The sequence below is a fragment of the Mobula birostris genome, chromosome 6 (assembly GCF_030028105.1).
Source record: "Mobula birostris isolate sMobBir1 chromosome 6, sMobBir1.hap1, whole genome shotgun sequence".
NCBI classification, from domain to species: domain Eukaryota; kingdom Metazoa; phylum Chordata; class Chondrichthyes; order Myliobatiformes; family Myliobatidae; genus Mobula; species Mobula birostris.
In genome coordinates, this window is record NC_092375.1 from 99986293 (window position 1) to 100000925 (window position 14633).

Genomic DNA, 14633 nt, shown 5'->3' on the forward strand with positions numbered 1-14633 from the left:
TCGATTACTGCAAGGGCAGAAGGAAGATGGGGGTGGGGCATAACGTCGAACTATAAAGACAGAGATGCAAGACCAGAGGAGGAGAGACACTGCAGGATAGAGGAGTGGAGAGCCGCGGGACAGAGGGAAAAGATGACTAATCAGGGAACAGCAGGGGGTATGGCGAACACGACCGAGGCCAATGCCAAGATACAAGCAATCGCTGACGTGGTCAGTTTCTATCCTTCCTCTCCCCCTCAGTCTGTCCGTTCCAGCCGCTTTTCCCGTCTCTCAGCACTCCCTCCGCATTATCCTGTGACGCCATTTCAAGGCGGTTCTGCTCAACCACGGTGATCCTTCCTCACCTCCCCCTCCAGATACGCTCCGTCCTCTCTCCTGATGTTGTCCATCCTTTCTCCACTCCTGTCCTCACCGCTCCATCCCCACATCGCTCAGTCCCTCCCTACCTCCTCGCCCCCATTCCCAGGCCCTCCCCCCTCGACTGTACCTCCTTCCTTTCCCTCCCTTTCGTCCAGAGTGCTCCATCCCTCCACCCGTCAACACTCTACCAAGAGTGAAGGGGTGAGAGGCGGAAGAAAGACAAGGGGAGAGTGAGGGGCAGAGAGGGAGTAGAGGCGAGAAGCAGATTGGTAGGCTGAGTGGTGGGAAATGTGAGGTGCGAGAGAGGGAGTAGAGGGTGGAAGGAGTGGGAGGCGACAGACTGGCAGGTGGGAAGTGTGGAATGGGCGGAAATGGAGTTGAGGGGAAAGGAGTGGAAAAGAATGGGAGGTAGGGTGGAGGGGTAGACTAAGAAGAGAGGTAGTGAAGTGTGTTAGACAGTTAAGGAAGTGAGGAAGGAGGAGAGCACGTGGGAGAGTGGGTGAAAGAGGGTAAATGGGGGGATAGGAGAGAAAAGAGGATGGAGGGGCGAGAGATAGAGTAGGGGAGAGAGGGGCAGAGACAGGAGAAGAGCAGTGAGTTTTAGAAGAGCTGTGTAGAGGGCAAGAGACGGTGAAGAAATGGAGGGAGAGGGGGGAGATAACAGAGACAGGTGGTGCAGAGGCAAGCGGGGAGAAAGAGAGAGGAGGAAGGAGGGGGGAGAGAGGAAGAGTCGGGGGGGAGGAAGTTAGGAAGACCATGAAATAGGAGCAGAGAAATTGGTGAAAATAAGAGTGGAAATTTGGGAAGTAGGAGGTGATGGGTAGAGAGCTGGAGTGAGAGGGATCAGAGAGAGAGGGAAGAGAGATCAAGGAGACTGGGGGAGAGAGAGAGGAAGAGAAATGGGTGAATATAAGGGGGAAGGTTCGACAGAGAGGGGAAGATGAGAGAGGTAGAGTGAGAAGGTTGAGGGTGAAAGAAGAGAGATGGGGTTCAGACAGTAAGAGAGAAAGGCAGAGTTGGAGAGAGAGGTGTTCAGAGTGGAGGTAGAGCGGGGTGAGAGAGGAGAGCGGGAGTGGATAAAGCAGGATATGAAGACAGGTCAAGGAAGGGTGAAAGAGGGAGAGAGGGGGAGGGTGGTGGGAGTGGAATAGTCAGGGACAGAGTTGAGGAGGGAGTGAGAGAGGGGGAGGAGAGATGGGGAGACAGAGATGGAGAGGTTAGGGAGATGCGTAGATGGCGAGAGGTTTGGGGGAGAGAGAGGTGAGAAGGAGTGGGAAGTGAGAGACACTTGCTTCTTTCCTGCAACGCTCCATCCCTTCTCGCTGCCCCTTTCTCAGGATCTCTCTGAGAAGGTTGTTACAGAGCTTTTCTGTCTCCAGGTGAAGACCGCTGTGCAGGAGAAGCTGGGAAGAGAGCTAGAGGTCTACCAGGTGAATTCGTACCGTTCACAGATGGTAGCCGGGACAGTTTATTTCATCAAGGTAACGGCAGCTCCAACCCCTTACAACATAGCACACGGAGACTATGGGAGGGCGCAAAGGGAGGGAAGGGTTCATAGAGATGTGGATGGGGCGGTAGGGGAGGCAGGAGTTGCGCTGAGAGGACGCGCGAGGGGAGGGAGTGCGTGACGGAGACTGAAGGGACACACAGGAGGTTGGAGATCACGGAGACAGGCAGGGGCATGGGGACGGGATGTGATATGTGGTGAGTAACGCTCCACGAATAAATCCATCCTCTCTTGCCCTCAACACAGATTCTGACTGGACCCGGAGATGAATGCATTCATATCAGGGTCATGGCCTCCCTCCCACACACCGGAGGAGGCATCTTCTTGCATGGGATAGAAGACCACAAGAAACTCTGCGACCCGATCACCTACTTCTAGAGCCCGAGTGTTGGTGTGTCTGGGTGGCGCTTGTGGTGCAGCGTGGTGGTGGGGTGTTGTGGAAATGAGAGAGGAAATCTCCCTGCTCCCCTCTTCCCTCTCCAAAGCTGCTCGCAACTCATCTGTCGCGCCTGGGAACCCATTATCTTTCCTTTCCCTGCCCTGCGAACGCTATATGCTACCTGAAAATGCCCACCTCCAACAGTAACCTTGACAGCACATTACAGAGACTCCCATACCTCTGTGCAAAAATTAAGAAAAATGCCTTTTCAGCTCCATTGAACTTTCTCCGCTCTTATCTTAAATGTATATCCTCATGTATTAGATAATGCCACGCCACAGGAGACACGGGAGCAAAAGTTATCAGCTCTGAACTCTGTCTATGCCTCTCATAGTTTTAAAAACCTCTGTCGGGTCTCTGCCACTCCAGAGAAAACAACTAAGATCTTCCGATCTCTTAAGATACATGGGATCCGCAGTGAGTGGCCATTTGGGTTCCCAGTTGGCCTTCCCGTGGCACACAGCACATTGAGATTGAAAGCACTGATTCTGCTTTAACCTCCGTAACTAGCGGTGTTCTGCAGGGATCCACGCTGGGACCTGGTTGTTTCTGTGACACAGACTGTATTGAAGTCACCCAGATGATATTCTAGATGAATGGATTAGGAAATCTGTAGATAACACAGTGATTGGTGGATTTTTGAACAGAGTAGGAGATCGCTGAAGTATTCAACGTGAAATGCATTAGTTACAGATATAGGGGGAGGAATGGTAGATGGAGTTTTATTCCTGCAATTTTGAGGTGTTGCACTTTGGGAGGGTAAATGTGAAGGAACAGGAGCATTGATGTATAGAAAGTTCCCGGGCTCACTGAATTCGACCACACAAGTTGACAGGACGGTAACAAAATGGCTTGTAGCATGCTTGCATTTCAGGATGAACGTTATCGCACCGATCTCCTTTGAAAATGTTCCCTCTAACTTCTAATGCACGCCCTCTGGTATTTGAGATCTCCACCCTGGGGAATAAAAGATACCCACTGTCTACTCTGTTTTTCGGCGACGTGGCCCGATACTATGATGAACTGCATACCGAAGGTTTGGGCCTGCTCCGACATGCTCCAACATGCTCCGAGGAATTGGATCCATGGGCTCAATTTGGTTTAGAATGCTGCTGTTGTTGCTGGGTTCTATTGTTTGGTGATTTGCTTTGTTTTCTCTTTCTCTGAGGGCACTGGTGGTTGGTCTTTTTTAATTGGGTTATTTCGTGATCCTTACTTCGCGACTGCCTATTAAGCAGACAAATCTCAAGGCTGTATAATTTATACAATCTTTGATAATAAATACTCACTTTGATTGTAACGTCCTGCTGAAGGGTCTCGGCCCGAAACATCGACTGTTTGCTCTTTTTACCTAGATTGCGCCTGGCCTGCTGAGTCCCTCCAGCAAAAATAAAAATGTGTTGTTATTGATGGTAAAATTGAGGTTCATGTAAAATAAACAGGTATATATGCCTCTCGTAATCTTATAAACCTCCATCAGGTCTCGCTGCTGGGGAGAAACTTTGTCCAACCTCTCCTTGTATGTAGATCATGCACTCTAATCGCGACTGCATCCGAGTGAACCCCTTCCACGCCCTCTCCAAGCCTTCCACTCCCATCCTGTAAGGGAGAAAGCAGAATTGCACAAAATTCTCCAAGTGAGGCCCAACTGCAGTTTTATACGGCTGTCACGTGGCTTCATTCACCCCACTTTTTACTGCTTCTGTTTCTCTCCAGCTATTCGCGTGCAGAGGCTAAACCTAAAACAAAGCCGAGCGGGAGAGTGGTAGGATCTGCTGAGAGTGTGGGTCAGAAAGACATGGTAGAAGTGCTGGGCAGGGGACTCGAAGGGTGAAAAGGGCCCATAAGATGACAGTCAAACAAACCTCAGTAAACATCAACTGCGATAACAACACCCGGCCACCAGCTGTACTGCATTGGAGGACGCGATGTTGAAGTGGAAGAAGCCAAAGTGAAAGTCAGGCTTTGGTTGCACATCCCAGACACCGGGGGCATTATTGTGAAGAAATCTATGAAAATGCCATGCTGCAGTTACATATTGTCTAGTTGCGCTTCTTGACCACTAGGGGTGCTTTGGGTCTATCCAGTGTTATAGTGACAGAGAGGCGGAAGGAGGAGAGTGAGAGAGAGAGAGTGTTGGAAGGATAAAGAGTGGGAGGTGCGTGTGAGAGGCAGAGAGGGGTGGAATGGCATAGATTAGTGGAAGAGAGAGGGAGGTCGAAGAGACAGGGTAGAGATGGGGAGAGAGAGGAGTTAGGTGTGCATAGTGAGACGAGTGAGAGAGATTGCAGAAGGCAGAATAGTGAAGAGAAATGGAGAAAGAGGGTGAGAGAGAAGGGGGAAGGGAATGAAGCTTCTGAGGGGTAAATGAGAGGAGAGTGAGATAGTGGGATAGCAGTGATCAGAGGTGGAGTTGAGCTGCATGACAAACAGGTGCATTGAGCTGCAGCTCCTTAGAGACCGTGTTAGGGAACTGGAGCTGCAGCTCGATGACTTTCAGCCTGTTAGGGAAAGTGAAGTGGTGATAGATGGGAGCTACAGAGAGATAGTCACTCAATGGCTACGGGAGACAGATAAATGGTTGACTGTCAGGAGCGGGAATGGAAAATGTCGGATAGTGGAGACCACCGCTGTGGCCGTCTCCCTCAACAATAAGTGCTCCATTTTGAGTACGTTTGGGGTGGGGGAGGGAATGACCTACCTGGGGGAAGCAACGGTGGCCGTGGCTCAGAAGGGCAGGAAACTGAAGAGGATGGCAGCAGTAATAGGGGACTCCATAGTTAGAGGGACAGATCAGCGATTCTGTGAACGCAAAAAAGAAACACGGAGAGTAGTTTGCCTCGCAATGCCAGGGTTCGAGATGTTTCTGAATGCGTTCACAATATCCTGAAAAGGGAGGGTGAGCAGCCAGATGTCGTGGTACATATTGGTACCAACGACATAGGAAGGAAGTCCTAAAAACAGAATACAGGGAGTTGAAAAACAGGACCTCAAGGGTAGTAATCTCAGGATTGTTGCCTGTGCCACACGACAGTGAGCATAGGAATAGAATGAGATGGCAGATAAATGCGTGGCTGAAGGATTAGAGTAGGGGGCAGTGATTCAGGTTTCTGGATAATTGGGACCTCCTCTGGAGCAGGTTGTGACCTGTACAAAGAGGGATGGGTTGCACTTGAATCTGAGGGAGTCTAATATTCTTGCGGGAGGGTTTGCTACAGCTGTTGGGAGTGGTTTAAACTAATCTGGCAGGGGGATAGGAACCAGTATGATAGAGCTGAGGATGACCCAGCTGGTTTACAAGTAGATGCGGGGTGTAATATTAATGTAAGTAAGGACAAGCTAATGATTGGGTACAACTGCAGACAGAGCAAAGAGTGAAGTTGTATCACAGAAGCAAAATTCATAAAGTCAAAGAATGCAGGATTGAAGGTGCTGTATTTAAATGCATGCAGCATTCAGAATAAGGTGGACGAACTCCTGGCACAATTAGAGATTGATCGGTATGACATTGTGCATCACTGAGCCGTGGCCGAAAGAAGGCGTTTAACATCAGAAGATATACTTTGTATCGAAAGGACAGGCGGGAAGGCTTAGGCGGTGGGGTGGCTCTATTGGTAAGAGATGAAATTTCATCTTTAGAAAGAGGTGACATAGGGTCAGAGAATGTTGAATCTTTGTGGATGGAGTTAAGAAATTGCAAGGGCAAAAAAAAAACATTTTGGAATCATATATAGGCAATAAGTGGGAGTAAAGGGGCCTTTTCTCCACAGAAAAGGCTAGTGGTGTTCCTCAGCGGTCAATATTGGGACCGCTACTTTTCACATTGCTTGTCAATGATTTAGATTGTGAAATTGATGGCTTTGTAGCAAAGTTTGCAAATGATACAAAGATAGGCGGAGGGGTAGGTAGTGCTGAGAAAGGAATGGAATTGCAGCAGGACTTAAACAAATTGGAAGAATGGGCAAAAAATGTGGCAGATGGAATACAGTGTTGGGAAATGTGTGATAATGCATTTTGATAAAAGGAACAATAGTGCAGTCCATTATCGAAATGAGAGGAAGTCTTTATTGCCAAAGAGTGGTGAATCTGTGGAATGCTCTGCCACAGACTGCGGTGGAGGCCAAGTCCATGGGTATATTTAAAGCGGAAATTGATAGATTCCTGATTAGTCAGAGAATCAAGGGATCTGGTGAGAGGGCAGGTGTAGGTGGTTGAAGGTAATCCGAGATCAGCCATGGTGAAATGGCAGAGTTGACTTGATGGGTTTAATGGCCTAATTTGCTCCAATGTCTTTTAGACTTCGATACCCTGACATATGCATATCCATGTACATATCAAAACTTCTCTAAAACATTGAAATCGAGCTTGCATACACCATTTTTGCTGGCAGCGCATTCCATTTTCGCAACGCTCTGAATGAAGAAGTTTCTCCTCATGCTCGCCGTAAATTTTTCACCTTTCATCCTTAACCCTCGAGTTGTAGTCCAACCAAACCTCAGTGGAATAAGCATGCTCGCTGATCAATACACCTCATAATTTTGTATACTTCTATCAAAACTTCCATCAATCTTCTATGTTCCATGGAATAAAGTCCCAACCTATTCAACCTTACATTATAACTCAGGTCCTCCAATCCCACAACATCCTTGTAAATTTTCGCAGTTTCATTCCATCTTCTCTACTCAATACTTTGATTTATCAAGGCCAATGTGCCAAAACCTTTTCTGCAACCCTCTCTACTTGTGCCGCCACTTTCAACAGATTATAGACCTGTATGCCCGGATCCCTTTGTTTTACCGGACCCCTCAGTGCCCTGCCCTTCACTGTGTAAGAACTACCCTGGTTGGTCATAGCAAAGTGCAATGCTTTGCACTTGTCTACATTAAATTCTGTCTGCCATTTTCAAATGATTGTTCCAGCTGATCCAGATCCCACTGCAAGCTCTGATGGTCTACCTCGCTGAACACTACACCCCGTTTCTTGGTGTCATCTGCAAATCTGCTGTCCCGTTAACTACATCATTATCTATATGTTGTTGTTTGTTGCTGACAAACAACAGGCCCAGAACCAGCCCCTGTGGTGCTGACGTTGGAGAGGATACAGAGAAGATTCACTGGAATGATTCCGGGAATGAGAGGGTTAACATATGAGAAACGTTTGTCCGCTCTTGGACTGTATTCCTTGGAGTTTAGAAGAATGAGGGGAGACCTCATAGAAACATTTCAAATGTTGAAAGGCATGGACACAGTGGAGGGGGCAAAGTTGTTTCCCATGATGGGGGAGTCTAGTACGAGAGGGCATGATTTAAGGATTGAAGGGCGCTCATTCAGAACAGAAATGTGAAGAAATTTTTTTAGTCAGAGGGTGGTGAATCTATGGAATTTGTTGCCACGGGCAGCAGTGGAGGCCAAGTCATTGGGTGTATTTAAGGCAGAGATTGATAGGTATCTGAGTAGCCAGGGCATCAAGGGTTATGGTGAGAAGGCAGGGGAGTGGGACTAAATGGGAGAATGGATCAGCTCATGATAAAATGGCGGAGCAGACTCGATGGGCCAAATGGCTGACTTCTGCTCCTTTGTCTTATGGTCTTATGGTCTTCACTAGTCACAGGCCTCCAGTCAGAGGGCAACAACCACTATCTGGCTTCTAACACAAAGCCAATGTCCAATCCTGGTTACTATCTCATCGTGAATACTGAGCAACTCAAGCTTCTTGACCAAACTCCCATGGGGGACCTTTTAAAATGCCCTCCTAAAATCCATGTATACAACATACAGTGCCTTGCCTTTATCAACTTTCCTTGGTAACTTCCACGAAAAAAATCTATAAGATTGGTTAGCAATGACATACCTCGTAGGAAGCTCTGTTGGCTATCCCTGATCATTCCATGGCTATCCACATACTCATATGTTCAGTCCATTAGAATACTTACCACGAAATCTCCCACCACTAATGCCAAGCTTATATTTTCCTGGTTTATTTTTAGAACCTTTGCTAGGGACAACATCCGAGCGTCCCTCAGGATGATTTTAATACCTTTGCTATGGCCCCTGAAGTATCTGCATTTGCCTTCCACAGGGTCTGAGAGAACACCTTGTCAGGTTCTGGTGATCTGTCCACCTTAATCTAGAAACATAGAAACATAGAAAATGGGTGCAGGAGTAGGCCATTCAGCCCTTCAAGCCTGCACCGCCATTCAGTATGATCATGGCTGATCATCCAACTCAGAACCCTGTACCAGCCTTCCCTCCATACCCCCGATCCCATTTGCCACAAGGGCCATATCTAACTCCCTCTTAAATATAGCCAATGAATTGGCCTCAACTGTTTCCTCAGGCAGAGAATTCCACAGATTCAACACTCTCTGTGTGAAGAAGTTTTTCCTAATCTCGGTCCTGTGATGAAAGAGGGTTACAAAAGTACACATAGACTAAGATGTTAACTGTCCTGTGCTAGCACCAGTGGGATCATCAGTTGATCTACCACCTGTCTTCAGGAGAGAGAGGTAAGTAAGACAATGGAGCAGCATTTGGAAATGTTAATGAAGAGACGAGAGAGTTTAATGGAGGGAGACACCGGTCTGAATATTGTCAAGACCGGCTCCTTTTGAACCCTGAACTGTTTGAAGTGTGATGGACAGGCGACACCCCAGCAGGGGGATAAAAAGGGGCAGGTTCGCTGAGACACGACACACGACACCACGAGGTAACGAGACCCTGGAAGCGGTGTGCCCCCACAAGTCGGTGCGAGTTTTTGGACAACCGGTCGCGGGACCAGCCATAGACACACAGGGTGGAAAGATACGGTCGGCGGGAACCTGGTGTGTGTCCGCCCTTGCTTGGGTGCCGGGTTCACGGCTGAAGAATGATCGTATCTGAAACGGAGGGGTCACAGTCGGTGACCTCAGAAGTCATTACAAAGGGCTCGCCCGAAAGCTGACTGCGAGGAATATCGAAGGTCTGTTTGGAATCCGATTTGAATATTCATTCGTTCTCTCTCACTCTCTCCAACGGCACGACGGCAATTACTGCGAACTGAACTAAATTGAACTCTGTCAGTTGTGATTGAACATTTTACCCCTAGACTGCGATAGAGCTGACTGACCCTATTATCCTAGTTCTGTGTACATGTGTGTTTATTCATTGCTAACCTGTTGCATTTATATCCTTACTATTAGAGTACTGTGTTGCTTATTTCTTTAATAAAACTTTCTTAGCTCCAGTAATCCAGACTCCAACTGAGTTGTCCATTTCTGCTGGTTTGGCAACCCAGTTACGGGGTACGTAACATAAGTGGGGGCTCGTCCGGGATTTTGAATGCTAAATTTGGGATGGGGTAAATCGATTGGGTTAAAATTCCCGAAAGAAAGAAAAGGCAAACAGCAGAAATGGAGATTGAGGAATTTTTAAAGGCGTCGACCTTGGAGGCATTAGAGGATGCCAGGAAGGTAGAATTGGCAGCTGTGGCCAAACGGTTGAATCTTGTTAAGGGGAAGTCGACAATGAGGAGAGAGGAGATACACAGAGCTATCGTAGAGCACTATGTATCTAAAGGTGTGTTTCCCCAAGGAGGTGATATCTATTGGAAAACCTGGTGGAGACGCAGTACAGGTGCAGCTTGAAAAACTGAGACTTGAGCACGAGTTCCGGGTACGGCAGCTAGAACACGAAGAGAAACAGTTAGAATGACAATGGCAAGAGAGAGAGGGACAAACAGTTGGAGTGAGAAGAGAAACAGAGGGAAAGGGAATTTGAGCTGGAGAGGTTAAAGATGATGGCAGAGCAGGGGCCCATGTCGAACCAAGGTGGAGGGTTCAGGGCGACCCAGGAGGTTAGGCTGGTTCCCCCATTTGACAATACCGATGTGGATCGGTACTTTCTCCATTTCGAAAAAGTTGCTGCAAGTCAGGACTGGCCGAGGGATAAGTGGGCTGTTTTGCTTCAGAGTGTACTTAAAGGAAAAGCCCAACAAGCTTACTCAGCTTTGTCCGCGGAAGATGCCCAGAGGTATGAGGTGATAAAAGAGGCCATCCTCAGGCTTTATGAGTTGGTCCCGGAGGCATATCGGCAGAGGTTCCGGAATGCGAGGAAACAGTGGGACCACACATATTTAGAGTTTGCCCGTGAGATGCAGACATATTGTATGCGTTGGTGCGCCTCGAAGGGGGTAAATGGGGATTATGACAGACTGCTACAGCTGATCCTGATTGAGCAGTTTAAAGGTTGTGTCCCTGATGGTATGAGACCCTACCTAGATGAGAAAGAGGCAGCCACGTTAACCGCAACCGCCAAGTTAGCGGATGAGTATGCGTTGACGCATAAAATGAAGTTTGCCCCGAGTAAAGGCTACCAGGAGTGTAGTCAGGACGGCGGGCAGAGTCCACCAGAAAAGTCAGTAAGTAAGCCGGGGACTAGTGAGAAGGATAAGGTAGACCAGGAGCAGTCTGGTAGGAAGTCTCCTGGGGTCGTCTGTTATAATTGTGGGAAAGTCGGACACTTTGCGTCCAGGTGCTTTGCCCCACAGAAGGAGACGGGAAAAGGAAAAATGGCGATTTCGACTGGCTGTATTAAGCTGGTAAACGAACCGCTAGGAGAGGAAAGGTCTGCCAAAGTTCAGAGAGATTTATCTCGGCCGGATTGGTGTCGGTAAAGGAGGGGTTAAACCCAGTTCCAGTACGGATCTGGAGAGACACGGGAGCGTGTCTGTCATTGATATTAAAGGGTGTGTTAGACTTTAGTTCAGAGACCGAGACTGGGAAAGTCAGGGTCATAAAAGGCATTGGAAAAGAGACTGGGGCAGTCCCTTTGCACCAGATACACCTACAAAGCAACTTGGTCTCTGGACTAGTCACGATCGAGGTGAGGCCCAAATAACCGATGAAAGGCGTGGAAGTCTTGCTCGGTAATGACCTCGCCGGGGGAATTGTGTTCTCGGCAGTGAGATTGACAGGTCAGCCTGCCCATGGACTCACAGGTTCATCCTGTTTGCGCAGTGACTCGCTGTATGTCCAGAGAGGCTGCTGAGACGTTTCTACCAGCCTTGTACGAGGAGGGGGTAGAAAGTGAAAAGAAGGAGCGTAATGAAACAGGAGGAAGTGGGGAAATTGAGGTAGATTTATCATTAGAAAAGAAGGACTTTATACAGGCACAGGAGCGAGACGAGGAAACAGCTCTCTGTGAAACAGAATTAGGAAGGGAGCCAGTGAGTCATGGTGTGAAGGGGGAGGTGCTAAGGAAGGAAGGGAGACCAAGTACCGCAGATGAGGAATGGAGGGTGGTGCAAAAGAGTTATGGGGATGAGATTTTTAACCTGGCCCACAAGGTACCCCTCGGTGGACATTTTGAGGTGCTGAAGGAAACAGTCGGCGGAGCCATGAGAGAGTTTTTCTGGCTGCACAGGAGGAAGGATGTTATTGATTATTGCAGACGCGAACTGAGATGGTCACAGGCTTTTGATATGCTAACAAACCTAGTCGGTGTTAGCGCGGAAATCAATGAAGCTAGGGTGCCACCTGATAAGGGGAAAACCCATTTTGAAAAGATGAGTATGGTACCGACCAGATGGGAGAAGGCTATCGTTTTGGCCAGCTCTGCTGATAAGGTCTCTCCCTTAATCCCCGAACAAAGCGACCGTTTAGGAGAGTTAATTAAACAGCTCGCACACGTGTGTTTGATTGTCCCGAGGCGATGCAAAGAACTGGGACGTTGGGTGGTGTTTGTCACCCCTATAGAATGAGTAATTCAGTGACGAAAGGGCTAAAGAACACAGAAGTGTATACTGGCGCTGTAATATGACTGTCTGAAGCCAGCTTAATAGTGAACCTTGAAAAAAATGAGTTCGGCCACGCGAAGGTCACTTATCTGGGAATTGTGGTAACACAGGGGCAGCTGGCAGCGATGTAAGCTGCCGGCTATCTCTGACATCCCAACCCCGACAGACAAGAGGGCCCTCAGAAGGCTTTTGGAGATGGTGGGGTACTGTAGGAAGCTTTGCAATAACTTTGCGGGTACTACCCCTCCCCCTCCACTAAGCCCTTGCGAAAGAAAACTAAGTCGGGATGGGACGACCCTTGTTATCGTGGTCCGGGACGAAACCCAATGAGAGGTTACACTGATCACAATTCATCAGTGTTTTTGGCCACTATGAAGTTTGCTAAGTTGGAGCCTGGTTTAGAGGATTATTAAAATAACACGTATAAAAGGGACAGAAAATGTGATTGCTGACTGCCTGTCAAGGTGTTGACAACTTAAAATTCTCTGTATTAGCCAAATAGTTGATGAAGATGTATATTTGTGTGTATCTAATAATGTATTCATGCTTATAATTTTTACCCCGGTAAAAAATCCTTAAAGGGGAGGGGTGTGACGAAAGAGGGTTACAAAAGTATGCATAGACTAAGATGTTAACTGTCCTGTGCTAGCACCAGTGGGATCATCAGTTGATCTGCCACTTGTCTTCAGGAGAGAGAGATAAGTAAGACAATGGAGCAGCATTTGGAAATATTAATGGTGAGACGAGAGAATTTAACGGAAGGAGACACCGGTCTGAATATTGTCAAGACCGGCTCCTTTTGAACCCTGAACTGTTTGAAGTGTGATGGACAGGCGATACCCCAGCAGGGGGATAAAAAGGGGCAGGTTCGCTGAGACACGACACACGACACCACGAAGTAACGAGACCCTGGAAGCGGTGTGCCCCCACAAGTCGGTGGGAGTTTTTGGAGGACCGCTCGCGGGACCAGCCATAGACACACAGGGTGGAAAGATACGGTCGGCGGGAACCTGGTGTGTGTCCGCCCTTGCCTGGGTGCCGGGTTCACCGCTGAAGAACGATCATATCTGAAACGGAGGGGTCACAGTCGGTGACCTCAGAAGACATTACAAAGGGCTCACCCGAAAGCTGACTGTGAGGAATATCGAAGGTCTGTTTGGAATCCGATTTGAATATTCATTCACTCTCTCTCTCTCTCCAACGGCACGACGGCGATTACTGCGAACTGAACTAAACTGAACTCTGTCACTTGTGATTCAACATTTTACCCCTAGACTGCGATAGAGCTGATTGACCTAGTTATCCTAGTTCTGTGTACATGAGTGTTTATTCATTGCTAACCTGTTGCATTTATGTCCTTACTATTAGAGTACTGTGTTGCTTATTTCTTTAACAAAACTTTCTTAGTTCCAATAATCCAGACTCCAACTGAGTGGTCCATTTCTGCTGGTTTGGCAACCCAGTTACGGGGTACGTAACAGTCCTAAAAGGCTTCCCCTTTATCCTCAAACTGTGACCCCTCATTCTGGACTTCCTCAACATCGGAAACAATCTTACTGCATCTAGCCTGTCCAATCCCTTTAGGATTTTATACGTTTCAATAAGATCCCCCCTCAATCTTCTAAATTCCAACGAGTATAAGCCTAGTCGATCCAGTCTTTCACCATATGAAAGTCCTGCCATCCCAGGAATCAATCTGGTGAACCTTCTTTGTACTCCCTCTATGGCAAGGATGTCTTTCCTCAGATTAGGGGACCAAAACTACTTCAGTGTCGGTGTCTTGCACTTGCGTCCATTCCCAGCCAGCTCCTTATGATAATTAGTATATTTCAATATAACTATTAATTAACTTACATGAATACGGGGTAATGAGATTGTTATTATGAATAGATATTAATAGATATAATTGGTAGTTTTTAAAGTCTTTTTTGACCTTTTATATATACCTTCTTGTACTCTGTATTCTTCTAGAAACTAATAAAAATATAGGAAAGTAAGTTTTCTTTGAGTTAATACTTTCTAAGTTAATATGTTTTGAACTATCATATTTCTGTCTAATATTTTTACACTATAATTTTTGAGGGTTTTTAAAATAAGTTTAATTTTATCTTTTTTGTTGTGTCTTGTTGGACTGCAGTTTTGCCTTGAAAATTTTTTTTTGGAGCTCAGCTAGTAAATTGTTTTGGGAGGGAATGGTAGATTTAGCTGTTGACTGCCCTTTGGTCGATCTTCTCTCTTTGGGCGGGGGTGTGGGAGGTTTTCTTTTTTTCTATCAGCTGTTTGGCTCTCTTAGCTTCATTTGTTGCTTGGCTACTTTTTCTTAAAGCTCATTGTTTGGATTTAGTATATATTCCAGCAGTTTTTATTCAAACATCTCCTTTAAGCAATATTTAAAATGGACCATATTTTTAATTTACTTAGGTTTAATGTGAAAGGTTTAAACCATCCTGTGAAACGTAATAAGTTATTTATTTATGTTAAGAAATTGAATGTCTCAATTATTTTATTACAAGAAACACATGTTCATAAATGTGATAATTTACATTTTTTCAGCCT

The 14633-nt window shown here is 46.9% G+C and overlaps 1 protein-coding gene across 1 annotated transcript; it reads left to right on the top strand.

Moving 5' to 3' along the window:
- Positions 1-66: 66 nt before the first annotated feature.
- LOC140199853 (cystatin-B-like) lies at positions 67-3610 on the top strand. The gene is made up of 3 exons (XM_072262359.1): positions 67-210; positions 1740-1841; positions 2114-3610. The coding sequence occupies exons 1-3, from the start codon at positions 133-135 to the stop codon at positions 2243-2245; spliced, it is 312 nt and encodes a 103-aa protein (XP_072118460.1). The 5' UTR covers positions 67-132; the 3' UTR covers positions 2246-3610.
- Positions 3611-14633: the final 11023 nt, after the last annotated feature.